Source organism: Grampus griseus, assembly GCF_964374135.1.
Source record: "Grampus griseus genome assembly, chromosome: 2".
NCBI classification, from domain to species: domain Eukaryota; kingdom Metazoa; phylum Chordata; class Mammalia; order Artiodactyla; family Delphinidae; genus Grampus; species Grampus griseus.
The window spans coordinates 33,682,217-33,707,739 of NC_139018.1; the positions used below are offsets into that span (position 1 = coordinate 33,682,217).

At 42.5% G+C, this 25,523-nt stretch overlaps 1 protein-coding gene across 2 annotated transcripts in view; it reads right to left on the reverse strand.

Annotated features, from left to right (window-relative positions):
* RAD51B (RAD51 paralog B) overlaps nucleotides 1–25,523 on the reverse strand; it is a gene marked incomplete at its 3' end in the record, with an annotated part of 683,831 nt that overhangs the window by 233,155 nt on the left and 425,153 nt on the right. For both annotated transcript variants that reach the window (XM_082649495.1, XM_082649494.1), the window contains exon 7: nucleotides 775–871. In XM_082649495.1, coding sequence (XP_082505621.1) covers nucleotides 775–871 — 97 coding nt within the window. The remainder of the gene's footprint in view (nucleotides 1–774; nucleotides 872–25,523) is intronic.

Sequence of the window (25,523 nt, forward strand, 5' to 3'; positions counted from 1 at the left end):
TCGCATATATTCCACCATGAATAATTCTCAGAAAATGGAAAGTGCAGAGGGGCCTGGAACAGCTATGCTCATCCACCCAGGCCCACAGCATACTGCCGTGAAAGCAATCAGACTACGACTAGCAGAACTCAGAAATGTCAAGTAAGAACTTTCAGTAAAACTAGAAACCACCCACTGGCTCAGTGGTGTAATTCCCCTAGCTACATAAACCAGAGCCAGTCTGACCTTTGCTGGCATGGGAGGGTGGAGAAAATTTTGCAGATTTACCAACGTGGCTAGTTTTTCTTAATCCTTCTGTAAAGCTGATTGGGAACGCCACGTCTCCAGTACATGATACTGGTGTACACTTTTAGCCAGTCCAAAAGTACCCAGCACAAACAAAAGGTTAAATTGCTGTACGACCATGGGTAAAGCCAACATTTGAGCATCAGTCTCAAAAACAAAGTCATTTAGCAGTTCACCAGCCCTCATACTGAGGACCCAAAAGAACCTACAGAGGAGTGACGAGCCTTAGGTGGAGGTGACAGATGCCTGTGAAGATGATTCACTCAGGTGAAAAAGGAAGCTCACTTATAGAGACAGAGCAACACACTCTCCAAATATAAGGGATCAGATGCCAGGAAAGGTGGCCAAGCCTATATCGCCAGGCTCCGGCTGGGTTCACTGGCCAGGGCCTGTTAGCTGTGTGTCTCAGTTCTCAGCAGAAGGCAGAGAGGCAGTGGCGGAGCCGTATGTCAGTGTCAAGTTTCAGCCCCTCTAAGACAGATCCCTTACCTTCAGACAGGGACAAATCATCAGCTGGAGACACCAGGTCTGCCTGAGAAGCTAGGGCTCCACTCAGATGGGTTGTAATTTGATTCGTCAAGATAACCTGTGAACAGACAAGGAGAAGGCGGAGGGAAGGGAGAAGAGAGAAGACCAAATTAATTATTAGAGCTATCAAAAGGCTGTAGTTTAGGGGAAGACTGATAAGTACGCAGGTAGGAAAACCCCAGCTCTGACTTGCATCAGTTTTATCTTTAGGCCAGAACTATCTGGCAACGCCTCCAGGTCATTCAAATCACAGAAGACCGAGGAAACAGACTGACTTTTTTCAGAGCTTAAACCACTAATCAATTCTTTCTAAATGCTGAGTAAATTGGGACAGAGAAGTGTCGCCATATTACCTGAATAATAGAAGACCAACCAGAGAATTAAGATGAATACGTGCACACTTTATCATTTTTAAATTATATTCACAACATACAATATGACTAGCGCTGAAGAAAAGCAATAATTTAACATCTGGGTGCCTGGGGCTTCTTCCCTTGTTAACTGGAAAGTCAGAATTTTATTTCCAAATTTGTGAAGTTAGAATAAAATTCATCTCTAAAGGAATAGCACTCTTCTTCTTTTCAGTAAGTTGAATTCTAACAAAAGAATTCCAAAGTCTCACTATGTATTTAAAACACAAATTAATAGAATCCGACCTATACAAAGTAAAGTTCATAACATTTAAAATTCCTAGAAAGGACTCTAAAGTCACCTAATCCACATGATTTATTTCCACACAATATTTTTACATATGGTTCCATCAAGAAATTATTCTTTTCCTTAAAAAATCCTCATTTATAAAATTTGCTCTATTGTTTAGAAACCTAAAGGGAGAACAGAACACAGATTCTCTCCTGGAAAACTGCAGCAAGACTAACGTTACAATCATTTCTCAAGATTTGAGGTGTTCCCATCGTGGGCATCTTGGTGAACCATCTTGGTCCCTCAGAGGAAACGTAACTTCTGAAAAACTAGGCATTTGGTACCTGGAATATGCAACTAGCCAAATCGTCGTGGTCTGTTCCAAGGGTCAGCTATGGTTTTGCTGCCACCCTGATTGGAGCAGAAATGGAAATTGTCTCCATTCTTTACTGTCCAGCTTTTCAGCCACACCTCTGTCGCTGTCTCTCGAATGGACCAATGACACGTTATAAATCCTATGCCAATGGCAGCTTAATTGGGGGCTGAGAGGGGAGCACGATGGCAGGGTCAGGAAAAGAAGTGAAGTACTCTATTAACAAAGACAGCCTGTCCAAGGTCTTTGTGTGTCAACCAGGCTCGTGTGAATCCCCAGCTACTCTGCAGCGATGACCGGATGTTGCAGTATTCCACTGAGTATTTGCTAATCTCATCCTTCCTATGCTTTTGTATTACTCATTTTCATCTGGACTGGTAAGAATCACATATGATAAGTCTTTCAATTAAAATGGCTGGAAATGGCCAAATAAAAGCCTGCTCTTTTAAGAAATAAATACTCATATTCAGGAGCAAGAATAAGCAATTATGTTCATTTTCCTCTTTATTATATAGGGTACGGGCTTTGCTGTTCAATAAAACTGGGTTCAAATTCTGACTGTGACACTGTGAACCTTGGGAAAGTTACTTGAATCTTTGAGCTTCATCTATTCATAGGTAAAAAGCACCTATCATATAGAACCATTACGAGAATTGAATGAGATAATTAATGTAAGGTATTTAATATAGTGTCTGGCATGTGATAAATATCCAGTAAATGTAAGCCATTGTTGTTGCTATTATTTCCTTAAGAAGAATGTTATATAGGTTAATAAATTACTAATAAAGTACATGCCACATGCTTCAGATCATTGGATCTAACAACAGAACATGAAATCACAATTTTCTACATCAGGATATATACTTCAGCACCTGATCATTTCTACCAGTCTCAGTCCTTCCTAAGCTTAACTTAGTTTCAAAGAATTTGTGTAAAAATCTCAGTAAGAAAACGATAGTAATTATTTAAAGCAAGACCAGTAACAAACCAGCATTGTTTTGAGAATACCATGTGATTTTTCTACCAGTGAAGAAAATAATGTATCTGTCACAGTTAAAAAAAAAAAAAAAAAAAGTGAAGCTTCAGGAGATCTAGACATGTAAGCTCTATTTTGGGGGGAATTCTTCTAAAAGGCGATTTGGTGAAAATGACTAGAACACTAGTGATATAGTAACAGTAATGAGAAAAATAATTATTGAATACCAACCATGCAAAGCATGTCACCATGTACACAGGGGAAAAGAAAGAGGTGAAGGCTCTGTGTGTCTTCTCTAGAAACTTGCAAGTTAAAAGATAAGACATTTACTAAGATATTCAGACCACTTTTTCTCAATTTTATTATTATTTCCCTGGTCCTACAATGGAAACTTATACTGAGATGATGGCTTTATTGTCCATAGCTAACAAGATGATACCCTGCTGAGCCTAAAACCAAACTACAGATGTGCCTCCAAAGATACCCACCCCCAGTGCCACTTCCAATGCAAGAGTAGATGCAGAAGAAGCCATTTGTACTCTCCAATGGCAAAAGAACAAGCTCCTAAGTGGTTTCGCTAATAATCCACTCCCTTTTTATCATGAGTCTGAAAGCCAAATTGCTGAAGGGATACACAGCAACCAAACTCAGGGGGTTGCTCTTGCTGAATTGTTGTGATTTTCTAAATCTGTGATCAGCAAAATGATAAAATGGAAATATTTCCAAATAGCACTGATTACAAATAATCATGACCTGGGCAGAAGCCTATAGATGTGTTGTCCTCTGAGGCAATCTGGAGACATGAAAACTACACTCCTAAAATAACTTATCAAATACTATTCCACATTATAAACAGAGTCTTAACACTATCTGCTTTCCAAAAATGAGTTCTGACTGACACTTCAGAGGGTCTTTCGGGCTGCTCTGCTCCACTGGAAAGATGAAGGCTTCTGACACTTGGTACTAAATTTGTGCGGGAGCAGCGTGCACAATGATTAGGCTGAGGGCTTTGGAGTCAAACAAACGTGAGTTCAGATCCTGGGTTCCACCACTTACTAACTATGTGATGTGGAGCAAGTTTCACAACTCTCTGGGTTATAATTCTTAACTCACAGGGTTTTGAGGATTAAACTGGATAATGCATATAAAGTCCTGAGCATAGTGCCTGGCCAATGGGAAATACTTAAATGTTAACCTCCATCACTGTCTTTGCTGATTTTACACCTTGCTTGTTGAGAAAGAAAACCCATGCCTGCTTCCCTTTTGTACAACATATAGTACGCTGATGACAAAGAACAAATATTTGCCGGTGATATGCTCAAAAAGCATAAAAATTTAATTGAAAGTGCATGCTATTTTTGCCATTTCTCTAGAAGTATGACTTATTAAAAACATACAACACACTCCACCCCCCTTCCTGCTACTACCATCAATTTCAAATCCAAAGGCTAGAGTGAGATTCTTGGACTAAGGGGAAATTTTGCTTTTGTTTTTTTGATGGTAGTGATTACATCTTTACATCTGAAGCCAGGAGGAAATGGAATTCAGCTTAGTTTACTCTTCAGGCAACAGAAGACCATCTACCTACTGAGGGGAAACAGGCAGCCCTCTACATTGTATAAAGTAACTGTTAACTCCATGCAACTCTGTATATGGAGAGACCGCTCACTCCCAGGGCTTCCTTGCAAAGCCGGCAGGTTGTAGGATGCTTCAGGTACACATGAATAGGAAATGACTCCTCATATCATGTCACATATACCTTGAGTCTCATTTTTAGTGCTCCCCTCCCAAGGCAAAATGGGGGGGGGATCCTAAGTTTGCCCCTGGGTTCTAAGTTTCCCTTGCATCATTCAACTTCCCTAAATGCATCCTACTCGACCCTTCTGTGCACTGTAGTTCAACACCTAAGCTCAGTTCAAGGGAACAATGAAGCTCTCAAAGAAGAATAAACTTCAGAGTACAGATTCATAAATAACCTAATAGCCCGCCTTCAGAGAGAGCAGGGCTTCTCTTATAAGCTAGAGAGGAGATGGAAAAACAGGAAGCAGTTAAAGACCAGAAGAACTAGTAAGGCAGATGGTTGGGAATGAATGTCATTTTGGTCAGAAGGCAGAAGTTCCTGGGGATGAAAACCTAGCCAACACACAAACAAACAAAAACATATGACTCTTTTCCACTAAGTATCAAAAAGGTAGCTTCCGAAAGCAAATAGCTAGAGGTTAAGGGGGAAGGAGCAGAATACACTGGTCAGAAGAACCATCAGCCTCCAGGGTCAGGGGACTGGTGAGCTGGAGTCCACTGACCAATTGAGTCTGACTCCCCACTAATCTCTGTGTCCACTGTGGACCACCTGCCTTCAGTTGGCACATCTTTCTTCAGCTACACTAGGACCAGACTAATTTAGGCTATACCCACACCCCATGCATGTCTCCTGCCCCTGGTCCAAGATAAATCCTGCCTTAAGGGGCCTCTGTATGTGTCTAGTCTGATCTACCCTACACTGAAGTATTAAAGACGAATCTCTGTTGGGAGCTCCACGAGCAGCCACTTAGTATATTCCAGCCCAGTGGAAAATGGTGGAGAGAAGAGAAAGTGGGACAGCCCTGGAGAAATCAAAGTAGGGAACTGTCAGGCCTAAAGGTCCAGCTTTTGATAAACAGCCTCCTTTTATTTGACCCTTGGGAGGTGACAAAGAGGGAGTTTGTGGTCAATCAGGAATAGAATAAGTTGGAATGGGATATCTGGCCCTGTTCGGTCAGCAGAAGAGAGATTCATGGTCAACAAAACAATAACTCAATATTTATAAGTCAGATTCTTTTAAGGACCTAAGAATATAGCACATGCCCTCATTCAGCTTTCTGTGGGGGCAGGTGAGAGGTAAATTTTTTTATAATCCCTGCCTTCCAGAGAGTGAACTAGAGTCATCTGCCTGAGATTAACAGTCTAGATAAGAAAGGGGGTCTACAGGCCTCCCTGCCCACTCTCCCTCCTAAGACAGCACTGGGCAGAGGAGAGGAGAGCCAGGAACTCTCAGCCCAGAGCCACAGGCAGGTCCAGGCCTTGATGCCCTGGTCTCCAGAATTCAATCTAACATAAGTAACGAACAAAGGGATCTAACATCTAGAAATACATTAAAAGATTATGAAAATGCTACATTGTAACAAGCCCAATCTTGTGACAAGAGTCCTTTCATACTCTGACGTTAATAAATAACCACAAACCAAGTAGCTCCAGCTTCCACGGAAGTGTCAAGCATTTGAGGCAATCCTAGCCCAATTCTGCCGGTCTTTTTAGTGGCTTTCGGTGGCTTCAGATGCATGTGGCTGGTCACTTCCGAAACCCACAGGAGGCTTGAAAACTAAAGCTCTTCATGTCCTTGGTGCGACAGAGTTTAAGGATTCCTGGGCTAGAGGAATCACTAGGCAACCTCAGGCATCTCGGGGGCATTTTTATGCCCAGAAGGACATCTGCTTTCTCCTCCCTCCCGCCCATTCCCTGCTAGAAACCTGCTACAGCCTAACACAGAGAATCAGAGAAGTCTCAAGACCACTTTAACTAAGCCTGAAGGGCTAGGTGCGGTGATTATCCTAATACTCACAGCTCCCAAGGAAACAGGCAGCCCACTGGATAACCTGGCCAGCCAGAGAAAGGGCATCAGTTGAGTGACAGAGAGAGACCTCAGGGCTGCCTCTGCCCCCAAACTGCCTACCTGCTGTCAAATCTAGCACTCTCAGATAGACAGGGCTCTGAACTGTAATGGAACAGAACTTTTTGTAAAAGAATATACATGTATACACATATATAGATGTATAACCGAATCGCTTTGCTGTACACCTGAAACTAACACAATATTGTAAATCAACTACACTTCAATGAAAAAAAATAAAGTGACTGTAACCAAACCTTTCTCCAAATACTATATATATATATATATATATATATATATATATATATATATATATATATATATATATATATATATATGACAGGGCTCTGCTTTTCATAGGTTTTGAAGGCAAAAAATGTTCGGATTTTTCCATAAGATCTTATTTTTAGACCAATATTATTTCAGTATAAAAAAATGACCTATCTGCTTAAGGTACGCTTTTTTAAAATGTTACTTTTGGTATCTAAAATGATCCTAATTGCCAGGTATGACAGTGATGGAGCCTTTCTATCTAAACACAGGCCTTGAATAAGTCAGAAATTCTGAGTTTTAATCCTGGCTCGGTTAAGGGTTACTGAATGCCTTGCTCTTAAGGAGACAGAGGCCGGAATTTTCCTGTGAGAAATTGGTAAGGTTCATTGAGTCCTTTCATCACCAAGGCTTGAGAGAAAGGCCCTGGAGTGGTTTTCACCATCCTCTCCTCATGCTTCCCAACCATGACGGTGTCTGCCCCAGCCTATCTGCTGAATAGGAGCCGGGCGTCAGAGGGAAATGGGGGATGGGGAGAAGAAAACAGGCGAGGGCGAGAGGCAGAGGTAGAAGGCCAAGAAGGGCGAGAGGGGTGCTCTGGGTGCAGTGTGGGAACAGGGTAACTCCCCCCAAAAGCAGGTGTAGACAGCCATACTCGCAGACTCACACCTCTCCCCTGACTATCCTCCACCTCCTCCCTTCCGGTCACTTCTAGCTTTGAAAGGAAATATCCAATATTTGAGGAAAAGTCAGACCAAATATTTTAGAGTGTGAGTATCACAAATCTGGTTTTACTCTTCACTGGCTTAGTTTTGCCAAGCTCTGGAAAATTATAAATCATTCCATTATGAAAAAAAGAAATCGTTTTTCTTTAGCTTCAGCCCAGAGAATATCAACTGTCAGCTCTAGAATAAAGAACTGATAGGGGTTTAGTATTCCAGCCTGCTATTTCCATCTTGAAGGTCTGCGTGACAACTGTTTTCTGGGAAAATCTGAAAGGCTACAGGGGATTTTCCTTTCGAAATATTTGTGGTAAAAGGACCAAACTTCAATTTGGCTTGAAGAAAAGATTATTGTGGAAGTTAGGAAGCCTGCCTTTTATTCCTGGCTCTGTCACTAAACTGCTGTGCAATTTTGGGAAAGGCTCCTAACCTCTCTGTACCTAAAAGTGAATCCATAAAAGACATGAAGAAAATGAGTGTATTATGACCATAAAGGTAGCAGCCCACTATGAAAAATGTTTCAAACCACATTAGCATTAGTGTTGTCCTTAAAATTCCACCACTATCATTGATTCTCATCATGTCCAACCTTAGGAAATCCATCTTACATAGAACCAATTGGCAGTGCCTGAGGAAGATAGGAGGGGAAAAAAAGAATAAGGGAGATAACTTTAAATAATTTTGTGTTTATGGTGAGGATACTTTCAATCTTGATAAAATCCACACCTCTTATAACAGACCTGAAGAAGAAAACCTCTGTTGTAGATTTCATTGTGAAATTCACAGGTAAAGCTAGTAGGAGAGTCCTTAAAGCAGATATTGGCCCAGTATGAGGCAACATAGATGGAGGAAGAGAAAAGAATCTCCTCGGCTTTGCACAAACACACACTCACTCAATCACAAAGGGATGGATGATAATACTGCTTTCACCTCATTGTAGCCATTGCCTCGACCACTGTTTAGAGACAATGCACTGAGGCAGAACTGTGTCTGCCATTTTGGCCAAAAGAAACACACAAGAGAACAGCGCGGCACAACAGGGTGGCTTTCTCCTTGGCCTACTTCTCCTGGGGTACGCATGCAAGAGGATGTAGTGGAAACCCTGGGCCGGCAGCTATTGTGCCGGAGATGTAGGCGTGAAGCGCTCGGCTTCCACTGTCGGCTCGCTGTTCCACTGGCCCCAATGGGGCTGAGGTTAACACGTGTTGGTTCCGGGCCTCAGATGGGGCGACAGTTGTAACGGGGCCACAAACAGCAGGTTGGTGTGCTGTTTCCACCTTCAACCCAACCTCGGCGGCATCCTGTCAGTGATGTGAGGCCCGCTGCAGGAAACAACAGGCACCACTGGTGAACGGCGACAGTGCACTCACAGTGGCTTCAAATGGTGCATACTCCAACTGGGGGCAGTTCTGCAGTTAGCATGGGAACAAAAAAGTCTCCGGTCAGCCAGGGCTTGGAAAAGAACAAGGCCGCTTGTCAGATGACCCTGAGGTTCACGGACATGGAAGAAACCTTCCTACCAGCCTTCACTGCACTGTAGCCTTTCCCGTGGCCGAGTGCCTTTTGTGTGGAGTTTGTTTGGTTGTCTTCGCCCGCACCCTTACTGCCCACCGAGCCCCACAAAAAGGCAGGGGAGGTGAATTTCCAACAACCCCCTGAGTTTCTGCTGACCTTTTTAGGTGTTTTTGTTACTTGGGGGTGCTTTCTATTCACGTGTACGCCTGGTCTCTGGGGATTCCCCTCCCTTTGATTTGCAAAGAGGATTAGAAAGACACAGCTTTGTGATCTGTCCATCACAGACGGCTGCTATTAACCGATTTCCCCTCCTTAGACTCATTTGAGACCAAGAAAACACTTCTGTTGAGTCACTTGCTCCCTGGGAATCTGAAAATACGGTTCTTGGGGGAGTCCAGCCTGATAAACACTGACCTGGCTATTCTCCAGCCCCACCACACTGTTAGTGGCTTATAGGAGGGAGGAGCTGAAGCCCAGAGGGGCCTCTGAGGAACCTCCAAAGGAGGATATGCCAACAGTGGTCTGACTCCTTGTTTCTCTATTTCACGGAGGCAAATGGCAGCCTAACCAAGGGCTCTCCAAACTCAGTAACTGGACGTGTGCATTCAACTCTGTCTCCAGAGTGAATCTGTGGCATAAAATGGGAGCAAAGGTCACTCACTATCTGTTCAAAAGGAGGTCAAAAGGTTTGCCTAGGAACAAATTTCCAAGGCAGCAGCCTCATCAGATATGCTCTTGAACAAAACTATTTATTTGACGTCCTCAAGGAAGGGATACTGTGTAAGGTGTTATTTAAAAACAAAAGGTGGGGGGAGGTTGGGAGCTGAAGCAATGTTGTCTATGTCTATACTTAAATACATGATATCAATAAAGGCAAACAATAATCAACTTCGATTAAACAGAGTCAACATAGGAGAGACACAAGAAGAATAGGCCCAGAACAAATACATTAAAATGGCTAAATATTTACATGGTGAGTAGGAACAGACTTCCTTCCATGGCAATGCCCTTGGAGTGGAGATCTCCCATCATGGCCACTAACAAGCCAACTACCGATCACAAGCTATAGGCCCATAAAACAGATACCCTGGCCAAGGGCAGGTCACACTCAGTGCCAGATGACAAAGAGGTCTGCAGTCTCCAACACCCACTCTGGTGGCTTGGGACTGGCCACCTGGAGCACCGACCCAAGAGCAAATGTGAGGTGGTGTCAGACCTCTGAGTTGCTACAGAGGATGGTGAGGCGCATGCGCTGCTAAACTTGACCAATATCACGTGAGTTCCATCCTGAATTCCTTCCTTCCTCACTTTCAGTTGTTCACCTATGATCATGTTCACCTCTCACATGACGTCATTACCAAGAACGATCATGCCATTTTCCACGAGTATGATATTTTAAATTTTTCAGAGTTTGTTCACAGAATGGTCTTAGCTGACCCTAACTACCTAGTGAGGGAAGCTGAAAAATAGCTGAGGCAGCTGTTGTGTGTTAGAAGGGTGGGCTCTGCAGTCAAACCTCCTGGGTTTCTATCTCAGTTCTCCCACCTACTGGCTGGAGAGTTTCAGGTAGGACACTTAATCTCTCTCTGCCTTTCTTCAACTCTGTAATTGGGACAACAATCATACCTATTGTGGGGATAAATGAGTTGACATATAAAGCACTTAAGACAGTGCCTAATACCTAACAGGTGCCTAACAAATATTAGCTCTTTATTCTATCCACTTCAGTTTTCCCAGTGAAAAAATTGAGGCTGGAGACCTCTACATTCTATCTCTGTATTTCTCGTGGTTTGCTCACTCGGGCTAAGTGCCCCAGTCTGAAATATCCTCCTTTACTCTTCTTTAAGTTTCCACCTTTCCGGGGCCAGTTCAAATCTTCCCTCTTCCATGAAATCTTTCCTAACTACGCTGGCTGCCACTGACTTCTCAGTTCTGGATATCCCCACTCTAGAATCAGTACCAAGTAATTCAGTACGAGAATTTTTCTCTAGTTATGTCATCTGTGTTATTCTTATCTTTCTACCTACAGTGTAAATGTTATGAGATTTTATGTGCTTCTAAAGGAGGGAAAGGAGAAGGGGGGAAACTAACATCTACTGAGCACTTCCTATGCATCAGACCCTGTACCAAGCACTTTACATACATTAGCTCATTTCATCCTCACCTCGGTGGAGTAAACATTATTATCTTCGTTTTGAAGATGAGGAAACTGAGGTTTACAGAAGTTGAGCAATTTTCTCAGACCAAATAGCACGTAGAAGAGCCGGATTCAAACCAGATCTGTCTGGCCCTGTAGCCTACACTGGTTCTACCACATAAAAGGCTCTCAACGTGAAAACTCACAGCCTTGTGGATCTTTGTTGATTAATTTCTTCAGAGCAAGGCATTTGCTGACATCAGATTGCCCAAGCTCTGTGCTGTTTAATGAAAAATCACATGTAAAGGAAAACTGTTCAAAACATTTAAGAATAAGACAAACTTTCAGTAGCAAAAAGAAACCAGTTGACTGTTAGATTGCTGTCTGGTAGAGTTGGAAACATTGAGTCTTCAGGCCAGGGAGGAACCATGCTCTAGCAGGTATGGCAAGAGAAAGGACACAGATTCCTGAAGTCTATTTCTGTCTTGGCCACTAACCACTTTGCTAATATTTTCACTTCTGCTAAAATGAGATGACAAGAGTTTCAGAAGAAAAGTTGCCACATAAGAGCAGAATAAAAACAGGCAGTTAGCTGGTTAAAAGTGGTAGAGCCACAAACAACTTCGGGATCTAGACTAGGAGTTCACAGCTGGGACAAATTCCATTCAGGCATTTGTCTTTCCAGCTTCACGTCAACTCTTAGAGAGCAGCACTGAGTATGGAGCAATCCTTAAATCTAAATGATAACAGTATCTATGTCTTTTTTTTTTACTTTCTTCATTTTTTTTTTTAAATTGAAGTATAGTTGACTGACAATGTTGTGTTAGTTTCTGGTGTACAGCAAAGTGATTCAGTTACATACATATTCTTTTCTGGATTATTTTCCATTATAGTTTATGTTTTTAAATACCCTACAAGGGCTATCTTTAGTTTACTGAGGATCCATGTGAGTCATTCAAGAAGTTTGTTAGGGCTTCCCTGGTGTAACAGTAGTTGGGGATCCGCCTGTCAATGCAGGGGACACGGGTTCGAGCCCTGGTCCGGGAAGATCCCACATGCCGCGGAGCAACTAAACCCGTGCACTACAACCACTGAGCCTGCGCTCTAGAGCCCAAGAGCCACAACTATTGAGCCCGTGTGCCACAACTACTGAAGCCCGCGTGCCTAGAGCCCGTGCTCTGCAACAAGAGAAGCCACCACAATAAGAAGCCTGTGCACCACAACAAAGAGTAGCCCCCGCTCGTTGCAACTAGAGAAAGCCTGCACACAGCAACGAAGACCCAATGCAGCCAAAAATAAAGAAAGAAAGAAAGAAGTTTGTTATTATCCTACTTGAAATGATGTTTGCATCTATTTTCAGACTGGTTACTCCATGCCAGGGTGGTACTAAGTGAGAATCAACAAATTGATTCTTAGTATGTTTGGTAATCAATTCATGAAGCGTATTAGTGCCTCTGCATCCTGGAGGCCCCAGTTTTACGGTGAGGACACAGCTGGGATAGAGGTAGTAGGGGCAGAGGTTTGTTCTGGGTCTTTGAAGTCATCCAGCCAGGAGTCTAGGCCTGCAAGGACTGGTGACCTCGGCAGGTCTGTGGCTATTCCTGCAGCCCTTTAAGGTGCATCATGATCCTTTTGCAAAGAAGGACACAGGACCTGTGGGTGGTGACTGTCATTTCCATATATCTGGAGTCCCACTGAATTCAGGATCCTGGAGCTGTGGGCGAGTCTCGTGGAAGACTTCCGGCCTGGGAGGGATCACTGCTGGGAATGGGGGCCCAGGAATGGGAGGCCAAGCAAGCTTTCTTCTGTCTGGTTATTGACAACACAGTGTTCCTTCTCACGGACTCCTCCTGCCCTCCCCAGGACCACACTGAAATGACTAAACCTGCCGTCACTCCAGTGAATCCACTCAAATAAATAAGTCAATCCTCTTTAAGTTTGTGGTCTCAACTCCTTGTTGGTTTATTGCAAAATTAAAGGGCACACAGAGTAGAACCATCAATCAGTAACCAGCAGAGGAATAAGCTCTTTGTGGAATGTACTGAGAAGCAGGAAAGAAGATGGAAAAAAAATGAAAAGAAACCTCATGAAATGGTCATTTGTTAGGAGAACAGAGGGGAAAAAAAAAAAAATCCACATTTCACATGCAGCATAATTTAGGAAAAGTCTTATTAAAGGTTTCCTATCTCGCCAGGAGAGCAAGCTCAGGAACGCAAACAAAAATCCCTCAAAATGATCTGCCATTTATTAGTGCTGGTTTCTTGTGGGTTTTGCTGTATTCCATAGACACAGCCAGAGATCATGGGGACGAGAGGCTGGAACAGTGACTCAGCAGGCTCAGGACCGGGGAAGGAGAGGAGATATTAACTACTGTTTATTATAAAACAAATAAACAAATACAAACCGTCTCCCTCAGCCCTTTCACCCCAACCTGACCTTCCCTTAGCACCCTATTATTTAAAGTCAAAGCACCTAGTACCATGCCTTATTTGGAATTTTTAATAAATGCTATTTGATGAAGGTAAAAACTGAAGAGCAATATATAGTCCAGGGCTGAGTCCCCAACGGGTGCCAAATACCTCACTCAATGCCCTATTTACATAACCTCCTCAGTCCTCATTGCAATCCTATGAGGTGACATTATTCTTCCACTTTAAGGATAAATGTATTTAATAACGTGCCTAGCTTACAGCAAGCAGCTATGCCTGTGTCACCCCAAAACCACTCTTTCAACCAGATACATCAAATTCAAGCATGACACCAAGAAAACTCTTATGGCATTCTAAATCCTGCTGGAAGAGATGAAATCGGTAGTATTGGAAACAGCATAATGGTAACTCATCAGTCCTATGTCTCCCTTGCACATTTTCTACTCCAGGTAAGTCCCTTCTCTAGACAACTAGTATCAATATTCTTGCCCATTTCACAGGAGAGGAAAGCAAGGTGCCAAGGGGTGTAGGGAATTGCTTACACTAATAAAAAGAAGAGCCATTAGACCATAACATGGCTTTGATTCTCACCCGTGGCAAAATGCAGCTTTTGAAATAACTTGCTAATGGGGAAGAATTCCTTATAAAATCTCATCTGAATCTCCTTACCATCTAGTGATAAGGTAGGTATTACATCTCTTTCCACATCAGAGAGGAAAAGTGAGTGGCCTATAGTTTACAGCATATAAATGGACCCAAACCCAGGTCTCCAAATCCCATGCTCTTTACATTCCTTGACCCTGATAGGGAGCACACCTCGCAAAGAGAGGCAGACTGATGGCAAAGGAATGACAACCACGAGAAAGCTGGGTCTCAGTGTCTTTCTGAAACAAGTATGAGCTGCTTGTGAAGTTGTGACGCCCAGTCCAATGGAATCTTGGCTTCACTTCTTTTCTCTACAGAGACGACTATCTATATAGTGCTAGAGCCTCTATGGTCTCTCTGAGGGTAGTCCTCCATTACTAATGCGAGGCTCATTATAAGTGCTGCTTACGGTTTATCAGAAGTGGTCCCATTCATTAATTCAGCCAAGGAGTTCCCGAGAGGACAGTGGAAGCAAGAGAAAGCCATATCTGGGACTAGGTAGGTTCAGGGCAAGACTGCAAGGAGGTTAAAGAATAAAGTATATAATTAGGGCTTCCCACCGCAGGCCTCACCATCTTCTCTCTGATCTAGGTACCCCATGGACTTTGTGCACTCATCCTTCCCAGCACAGCTAGACTGGAACCCCTCCCAGACCTCCTTGCCCTGGCCTGCACTACCTTGCAGGGCTTTGAGAGCCCAAGATGCCACCCCTGTACCATCTACCACTGCTCATAAATCTATACAGCCCTTTCTTCTCTCTTTCTAAAGAACTAAATCTTAAATAAGTCTTAGGTGACTTTGGCTACAGATCTTCAAGTTACCAGGTAGGGCCCCTAGTGACATACCTACCAATGGCTCTAAAGCAATGGCTCTGAAGTGGTACAGGTGAGTCTTGAATCTCCAAGCTCCATGTTAATTCCTCTATACATTCTTTCCTTCCCTCTTCTGAAATAAAAAATCTGGCTCTACATCAGACTGACAGATTCCCCTACAGATCTCTGAAGCATAGTTGAAATATAAGCTGGATATCTGACAAAATAAGATTACTCAAGTAATTTATTTAATTATTAAAATTTAAAATATTAATAAAATATTTCTTAAATACCAACTATGGTCCAAACAAAAAGATAAGACTGATATTTGCCTGTTAAAAAGGAGAAGTAACATGAGTAGGTGAACAAACTAGAATGAAAGGGAGCAAATAAATAATCTTTGTCATGAGAAGGATGAAAAGAGAGAGCTACAGGAGTCTAGAAGATGCGGAGAGATGACTTCTCACTGGGGGACTCAGGGAAAGTGTCATTTGATCCGGGCCTTGAAAGATGGGCATCACTTAGTCATTGAAAGTTATGTAAAAGGTCATTCCAAATGGCAGAAGAGGCCCCAATATTGTAAAAATTTGGATCTGCAGAATATTTCAGAGGAGGGCCTTAAACTCTGGAATACAGGAGTCACTCAAAAGGTAACCAATCTGCATCTTTCTACAATAACAGACCAGACATTTACACCAGGAATTCATCTGTCTTTAAAAGGAGATCTTTGAAAAAATGGAAACAGGCCCCTCAGGCAAGAGACACTGGAGAAAACTTCCCCTCATCATGAAGCTTCTGAGGTCTGCACATCCCAGCCTTTCAGGAAGGAGATGCAAGGTGTCTCCACAGTATCATCCTGCCACTGAACTTGGTTCCTACAGGACAGGTTCTTGCAGTAAAGAAATAATACCGTTTGTCAGTCGAGAGAGTCAAGGGCGTGTTTGTGTGTGTGTGTGTGTGTGTGTGTTTGTGTGTGCGCGTGTGTGTGTGTTTCAAACTGCAGAGCTAAGTTTCAAACTGTATTTAGAAGCTAAATTCTGCTAAAACACATCAAAGGGTATCAGGCCCCATTACAGAGGAAAGGAAAAGCCCTAATTCATATGCAACGGGGTTTAGGAAAAATCTTTATGAAAGACTTCTTAGCAAACTAGTGGAGTAAAAACTAAAACAAAACAATAACCAAAAAGTCCTCAAATGACTGTGTGTCATCAGAGTCTGTCCTGGTAGTTTCCCTCCAATTCCCTCACAGGCAGAAGAGACCCCATTAGATTTCAGAGTTTTCCTACCCTGGAGAAAAAAGGCATTATGAGCCAAAGCAGAGTCCTCTGATTTGTTCCACTTCTTTAAAAAAAAAAACTATCTTTTTCCTGCCAGTTACTTCTCAATATGACTGACAAAATTTTCCACTTTTCTGCTTATGTTTTCTAAGCCAACAGCAAAGCTCAACTAAGGTTCAAATAAAAACAGTAACCAATACAACATATAAGCATATTGCTTTCATGTAAATTTAGTCACTTATTTGGTAGTACATGAGGGTCACAGAAAAGCCCCCTGACCCCAACCTAGACTTGGAAATAAGGCAAATAAGATGACCCTCTGGGGTTAAACTACGTAATCAGCACTTCTTGGCTCAAAGCAGAATCACACAACAAAAGGATAGGTTATGTGCTCCATAAAATAATGGATCTAGGCAACAATCATCAATGCATGTTCATTTGGTGAACCAGTAGGTCAAAAGTTGATAGGGAACTTGGCAATGGAATGATCAGACTACCATCATCTGAATACACTGATCTATTTAATCACCATTAAAGGTGGTACAACCAGACATTATTGCCTTATGATGATAAAATAGGAAGTATACAGCACTACCTATAGAATATTTTTGCCTAAAAAAACCCTAAATCCTAATCTAATAACCACTAGTTTATGAGATACGGAAGAACAAGTTAAACAGCACCATGACGAAGCCACCAGCCAATCACTAGAACGTGTGGCATTCTACATCCAATTTCTCCGACAAATCAATGTCACAAATAAAGCGGGGGGTGGCGGGGGTGCGGTGCTGTAGATTATAAGTGAGGAAATATAACAACCAAATAGAATTTGTGGACCTCATTTAGATCTTTACTCAAACTAAACAACTATAAAAGGACATCTTTGAGACAATCAGGGACGTTTGAATATGGGCTGGGTAGTAGAGGATACTAATGAATTGTTCACTTTGCTAGGTGTGCTGAAGGCATAGCAGTTATGGTTTCCAATGCCCTTACCAATGTAAAGAGGGAGAGTGGATGGAGAAATATGTTCCACAGACAAAATTAAAAATACATACCAGGGAGGGAAGGAGCGAGGAAGGAAAAAAGGGAAGGAAACATAATAATGGTACATTTTAGTAGCTTGCCATGAATACTTACATTGGCGCAATAATGTAAATGTTAAATATGGTTTTAACTAAATACTAAGATATAACCATACTGGAAAGAGGGAAAGAGTGAATAAGTGGTCAATGGTCATTTCCACAGACATCATCTTCAATGGGAAAATCAAAAATAGAACTTCAAATATATCGTTTAGAAATATGGAGCTAACTAGCAGAATCAACAAGGAAGGAAGGAAACACAGTCATGGTACAATGATTTGAAAGTGGCTGCTTCCAGAAAGTAAGAATCAAAGGGGAGAAGCGGATGTGGGGCAGGGAAATGCTGTTTTTCAGTATAAGGATTATATGATTATTAGATTTATAAAACTATATGCATGTTGTACGTTGATGAAAGACAAAATATAAATTAAAACATATATCAGAATGACATGGGGAGGAAGTTAATCAGTCAAAAATTAATATAAAGGATAGTGAGAGGCAGAAGACCTAAACAGTCATCTCACCAAAGAAGACATACAGATGGCCAACAGGCACATGAAAAGATACTCAACATCGCTAATCATTAGAGAAATGCAAATCAAAACCACAATGAGGTATCACCTCACACCAGTCAGAATGGCCATCATCAAAAAGTCTACAAACAATAAATGCTGGAGAGGGTGTGGAGAAAAGGGAACCCTCTTGCACTATTGGTGGGAATGTAAATTGGTGCAGCCACTATGGAGAACAGTATGAAGGTTCCTCTAAAAACTAAAAATAGAGCTACCATATGATACAGCAATCCCACTCCTGGGCATATACCCTGAGAAAACTCTAATTCGAAAAGATACCTGCACCCCAATGTTCATAGCAGCATTATATACAATAGCCAAGACATGGAAGCAACCTAAATGTCCATGGACAGAAGAATGGATAAAGAAGATGTGGTGCATATATACAATGAAATACTACTTGGCCATAGAAAGAATGAAATAATGCCATTTGCAGCAACATGGATGGGCGTAGAGATTATCATGTTAAGTGAAGTTAAGTCAGACAGAGAAAGGCAAATATCATATGATATCACTTACATGTGGAATCTAAAAAAAATGATACAAATGAACTTATTTACAAAACAGAAATCTACTCACAGACATAGAAAACAAACTTATGGTTACCAGAGGGGATCGTGGGAGGTAGAGGGAGAGAGAGAAATTAGGAGTTTGAGATTAGCAGATACAAACTACTATACAAAACGTAAGTAAACAAGGACCTACTGAATAGCACAGGGAACTATACTCAGTATCTTGTAATAACCTATAATGGAAAAGAATCTGAAAAAGAATATGTGTGTGTGTGTGTGTGTATAACTGAATCACTTTGCTGTACACTTGAACATAACACAACACTATAAATTAACTATACTTCAATTAAAAAAAAAAGGATAGTCAGAGAAACAAATGGCGGCAGCACTGATTCCAAACCCAGCTAGGGCTGCCAGGGCCCCCAGTGCGTGCTACTCCCGGGAGCATACAGATCACCTGACAGGCAGAGCTGGACTATGGAGACGGAGGCAGCAAGCTAACAGTTCCTGATACCATAACCAACTGAATCACTTAACCCCTTTATGATCAATTCCGTACTTATCAAGTAACCTTCCAATATTTCGTTTTCTCATTTAACCTGCCTTGAGGGGGAAACATGCTAGCTAGACAGGCATGCCTCTCCAATGCATAGAACAGCTTTCTTTTTCATTTTAAAATGAATAATTTGGCATTCTGCTTTTATAACTCAGTCCCTGTGAGCTCTGGGACCGAGAACAGGGCCACATCCTCCTGAGTGTGATAAGCTCTGGGTCAAAACTTGGGCCGAGGCCAGACAACCAGGCAAAGCCCACCTTGCCAGACAGCCTGGCTCTGGCTAGCAGCCTCCCCTTCAGGAGCTGCGCCAGCTTCAGGGTCCTCACCGCATTACCTTGAGCTCTTTCATAACAACCCAGTTAACCCCTATTATTTCCCCATATTAAACTAAACAATGGAGAGGCACCCGTGTTTGGCCACTTCCAGGAAGATGCAGTGGACACCTGTGGCTCTGTTGAAGCAAATATATTCTTCATCTTTCGGGACCCCACAGGGCACTAGGGGCAGAAGCTGACGTCCCAGAGCTTTATAAATAAAGGAATGCTCAAAAACTTAAAATAGTAGTAGAATATTTCAACATTTTTTATAAAGAAACATAATAATAAACATTACTGAGTACTTTCAAAGTGCCCTTATATGTAATAGCTCATTCAATCCTCGCAAAACCCTGTGGTGTGAAAACATTCTATTTTTATTTCCCTGTACTCATTAATTTACAACAGTGGAGAATAAGACACAGTGAGTCTTATTCTCCACTTGAATAATTTGGCCGGGGTCACCTGGCAAGATGAAGCATGGATTCCCATCTGGGTCGTACAGCTGGAGGGTTTGGTTGAGGTGAAGTGTCTTGCTGAGACTCACACCACAAATCAGGAGCAGAGCTGGGAAAAGGCATCTCTCACAGAAGCAAGTAGAAGCTGACAGAACCCTGGAGACATCACCATCTCCCCAAACCACGGCTACTGGAGCCAATTCCATTAGCTGTGAATGAGCTGACTCAACACCCAAGTTACATAAAGTCCCCCCAGTGATCAGTGGGTGGAGCAGAGACCCTGCGGCAACTCAATCCAAGAATTCAAAAATAACCCCTGAAATCAAAACCGAATTGATTACAGGACAAAGAAGGGAGTATGGCACATAAAAACTGTTCACTGTTCCAGTTTTAAGTTGAAACAAGCACATCACAAAGATGACAGGCATTTGCTTTACTCCCCCTGGAGAAAGGGAATGCAAGGAAGACGGCGACATCAATTTCGGAGAGTCCCAAGCTTCTAACAATAGCGCTTTTTTCTCAAACCTACCATTTATTGAGCAGTTACTTTGTGCAAGCAGTGAGGCTAACTTGACAAACGTTATTGTCCCCATCCTCCAAATAGCTCAAGTTAATGGATCCTTTACTGAGTTTCACATGGATTACCTCCCGACCACTATCCTACGAGGTAGGCCAGAGTATTATATCCATTTGGCATGTGAAGAAAGCGAGCTTAGAGAGTTTACAAAAACTGCACAAGGTACTGGGAGAGCCAAAACCTGAAGGTAAAGCCCAGACCCCAGATCTACTGGAATGCAAAGCCTTGCCTCTTAACCATCATGTCACGTTGCCTCTTTATCTCTTCTGATCTTTACAACACACCTCCAAGGTTAGTGCCATAATCTTTACTTTACAGATGAGAAAACTGAGGCTCAGAGAGGTTAAATCACTTTCTGAAGACCAACACTGGTAAGTGGCAAAGCTGGGGTTCAAATCCAGGATCATTTGACTCCAAAGCCCCAGCTCTTCATCACGACATTATATCATCTCTCCTTTCACTGGGATGTCAGCTCATTCATACAAGGACTATGTATCAAGGGCTTAACTACACACTAGGCACTGTTCTAGGCTCTTAGGATACACTGTGAATAAAACAGCGGGAAATCCTTGCCCTTGGGGAGTCTATATGCTGGCAATGGGAGGCAGACAATGAACTCAGTAAGTGGTAAAGAGTATAGCATGTCCAAAAGTGGTCATTTCTGGGGGAGACAAACCAGAGTAAAGGGGACCTAGTATAAAGTGTGCAACAGTTGTGATTTTAAACAGAGTGGGCAAGAGAGGCTTCATGGGAAAGCAGAAATATGGACTTGAAGGCGCTGAGGGCAGCAGGCATGTGGACATCAGTCAGTTCTCTATCTCCTCAGCAGAAATCTTTAAAGAGAAACCCTCTAGCCCTTTACCATCTTATCTCATGTGGAAATGCCAAGAAAGCAGAAAAGTTCAAAAGCCAAGGGCCTTTGCTTTGCCCCCTAACTTGCCGAAAATGCATACTGCAAGGTGACAAGCAAATACGCACACAGCTCATCCACTACTACAGATGGAAATAGTAAGGCTGGTGACTGTGCATAGGCAAGGGGGAAAGAAGGGGTGCTAAATGTTTTACCTATCAAGAATTAGCTCCCAAAGTAAGCGGCCTTCCCCAGGCAATCTGGGCGATGTCTTTGTCAAGCTCTCAGCCTACAGATGTTAGCATTATACAACTATTCCCATAAAACTGCTCCGCATAGCAGCCAAAGACTAGCTGAACCCCTGTGACCTAAATGTGATATCTCTAGCAAAAGCAACAAGACAAGCTACATCACACTTTCCATGAGTACACAAGGCCTAGGCCATCCTGCTGTAAGAGTTTATTACAGAGCTAGGGTCACCCGGGAGTTCAGCCTATGTCTGTGGGAAGTTACAGAGATAAGCTCTTAATACAAATAAAAAAAGAATTCCTCTATTAGGAAAATCCTAAAACGCCATCCTTCTATTCCAGAATTTCTAATAAGAAAGAGCTAAAGCTAGGCACTCAATTTTGGTACTTGGCCTCCCCTATGAATGGTCCCTGGTTGAACTGTCTTCCCCTTCAGTTCACAAGCACTTTTCTTTGGCCATATCTGAGGATACAGCAGTATATACCCTATATTATCTCCTGTATTGGGCTAGATCACAGGGCATCTCACAAAGTAGGGGAAATGAAGTAGCTTTGTAATGGAAGTTAAGATAGAAAAGTGATTACCAGACTTAATGTTAGTAAAGTCTTTCAGACTATTTGAAATTCATTTCTAGCTTTTATTTCCTTGTTGACCAATGGAAAAAGAGAGTCGTTCTAGAACAGCTGTTCCAATCGGCAGCTTCAAATCAAGTAAGCAGCTAAACCCAGGGCCCTGATCAAGGACCTGTACTACAGCCTGAGATCACACCACTTTCCACGATGCAGGTTCTGCAAAAGAAATGAGAGAGGGAGAGAGAGAGAGAGAGAGAGAAGGAAAAGCCGAGAGAGGTAAATAACTTCAGATTCCACCCCTCACTGAGTCACATGCTATATGTTCACGGAGCCCCACTGTGTGACAGGCATTGTTCTAAGAGCGATAACGGAGAGCAGGACTAATAAAGTCTCCATCTGCCCTGTGGAGGGACTGCCCATGCTAGTCAGGGTCCAGCAACATACAAGGAAACCAGGAGATGAGCCAGACAATTTCAGATATGATGAGCGACATAAGGGAAAAAAATACTGTGTGGGGGGCTATGGATGGGAGGGTCAGGGTAGGCCTGTCTGAGAGACGGCACTTGGGCTGCGATCTGAGTGGTGATTCAGGTGGCACAGAGTTCAGGGCAGAGAGTCCCAGGCAGAAGAGATGAGTGCTAAGGTCCTGAGGCAGAAACCAACTTGGAGCGCTCTAAGAACCCAGAGAAGACCTGTGTGGCCGGAGGTTAGCGAGTGAAGACAGAGGTCAGAGGGGTGGGCAAGGCCGACTCTGGCGGCATCTTGGAGGCCAGCACAAAGGCTCTGACTTTGGATTTCAGGGTGGTGGAAGGCCACTGGGGGGTTTAAGCTAGGGGATTGACATGATCTGGTTTATGTTTTAAAGTGTGCTGATTCTGAGGAATGAAACCTTCAACATTGAATCCCCCTGGCAGATTTTGGTACAGATTTTGTGTTCTGTGAAGCCCACTTTAAATATTCATGAGGGTTCAATCCCTCTTGTTTGAAAGAAAGGGAGGGAGAGAGGGAGAGAGCGAGGAAGGAAGGAAGGGGAAAAGGAAGGAAAAATACCCACTAAGGCTCCTCTTCTTCAGGCCGCTGAGAGTTGGGAGAGGTGTAGGGACTGAAACACAAGGACTCAGAAACACAACACAGTAGGAGAAAGACCCAGTAAGGGTCTAGACTGGAGCCAGGGGAGTGCTCTCACAGCCCCATCTTCTCAGGGGGGCCAGAGGGTGAGACCTGAGAGGAGAAGGTGTCTGATCACACTGCTCCAACAGAATCTTAACAGTAGTGATGGCCCTGAAGCAGAATATTTCTAGCCGGAAAGACTTTCAAAGAATTCCAGCTCATGCAAGGCAGAATGTAATCCTGTTCTATCAGTCAGCAAGTCCTTACTACATCTCTACCAAATGCAGGGTAGGAACAGAAAAAGATGAAAAAGTGAACATTGTGTAAATTACAGACGCAGTGCCTTTGAGGATCAGAAAATCTCCTAGGGGAGCTAGGACAGAAGAGGGAAAAGATCTGCAGTGGCACAGAGCTACCTTCACATATATGTAGACATTTAAAGGCAAAGCTCAAACCCAGTCTTTGGATTCCTGGTCCATCACTGTCTCAGATGAATGAACTCACAAGGCCCATGGTTTATAATTCTAATTGTAATGAGATGGGATCAGACATTCTTGAGGAATCTGTAACTCCTCCTGCTACTGCCCCAAGAAGACAAAGGTCATCCATAACCAGCCACTTGGTTGAATCCACTTCAGCAAATGCAATCTCTTCCAACCCACCATCGGTTTCGCTTCCCTATGGGGAAGCTACAAAATGTACATGGGGGGAAGTGAGAGTGACCAGCTGGTGATCATTTGTCCTTTGTGAAAATGCACAATCTACTCGTGATACATCAGCATACGCAGAGGCAAATGGCAGCATGGTGTGTGTGGTGGCGAGTGAGGGTTCGTGCACACACGTATACATTCTAACAGATCATCCAAGAAAAATAAGCAAGACCCAAATATGTCTACAGAGTGTCTAAAGTGATCTCTCCCAGAGAGGGAAGATAAAATTGGCCTGCTTTCTCTGGCCAACAGGGAATGCAATTCTCTTGTTGCTGCCCACGGAGAAATGTTAGAACTCAACCAGAGGCTTTATTTTATATGTTAGTCTCTACTCTCCACTCAAACAGTTTCCAATGAAAATGGCATTTAGGTCACATCTTTAAAACAACAGCGATTTATAACAGTAGTTGACAGTCTACAATGAAGCCTCTGGCACATGACCTGACATCTGAAGAGTTCAGTTTTATCTGTGTGAGATGGGAACTGTCAAACTGACACGCCAGAGTCGGGCCAGTGGGAGCGTGCGCATGAAATAAATCGCTTAATTTATTATGAGAAAGCATTGTGAACACAGCAAAAAGATGAATATTTTTATCTGATATTCATACCCAATGTGATATATATGATTAATCTGATGTTAACTCAGATATATCAGCTGAGTTATAATCCTCTATTGTCAGCTAGAGAGACATGAGACTGAATTCTACGCCCATGAGCCAACTGTTTCAAAGGCAATTTCCTCGACAACTGTAGGGAGGACTCGCCTTCATGGGTCTGTACCGGCACGACAGGAGCTCTGGCATGGAAGCTCCTCTATAAAATGGCTCATATCTAGAAACGTCATCCTTCATATCTAGAAACGTCATCCTTTTGATTCACATTAATATTGGCTAAATAATCCATCAAATCCTTACTTAATTCTCACCTATTATCTTGCTGGATTTTTATAGCAACCTTCTCAGGTATATAGAAAAATTGTTATTATCCTTATTAATATGATAAAACTGAGGCTCGGAGAAATTACTGGAATTGTACTTTCTAAAGGAGGTAGGATTCTAATCCTAGATTTTGACAATGTCCAACTATCATCATTTCTGCAAAACATCATCACCCAGCAAAATATACATTAAAATGAACTTTAGCAAAACCATAGTATCAGAAGGCAAATAAGTGTTTGCCTGAGGCCGGGGGCTGACTGACTGCAAGGGAACATGAGGGAAGTTTGGGGGGTGATGGAAGTGTGGTTATTAGGTGTACATATTTGCCAAAACTCATCAAACTATATACTTTATTGTATATAAATTTAAAAATTTTAAATCTGATGTTAATATAATCTCTCAATTTTACTTTCCATAAACAAGAGCAATTATTGCTCTTTATTATTCTCTTTCTACTGCCTTTGTCTAGAAGAGTAATTATCTCCTTTGAATTTCCCAGTGGTAAACATGTTCTGTCATCATTTCCTTGATGTTAAATGCAATGACATGCTAGGTTTGCACAGGGGAATGTTTTTCTTTTTTCATATAATACCATTTGTATTTGCCTTACCTTGGTCGCCTAAATTGAGGATGTTTTTAATATTTGTGGTTGTCACAGTGTTTCTATGATTAGGGCTAATCTGGGGATCTGAATCAGCTGGATTGTTCACATTTGGAGTTCAAAACCAAAAGAACAAACATTTCCAAAGAGCAAAAAAAGTAA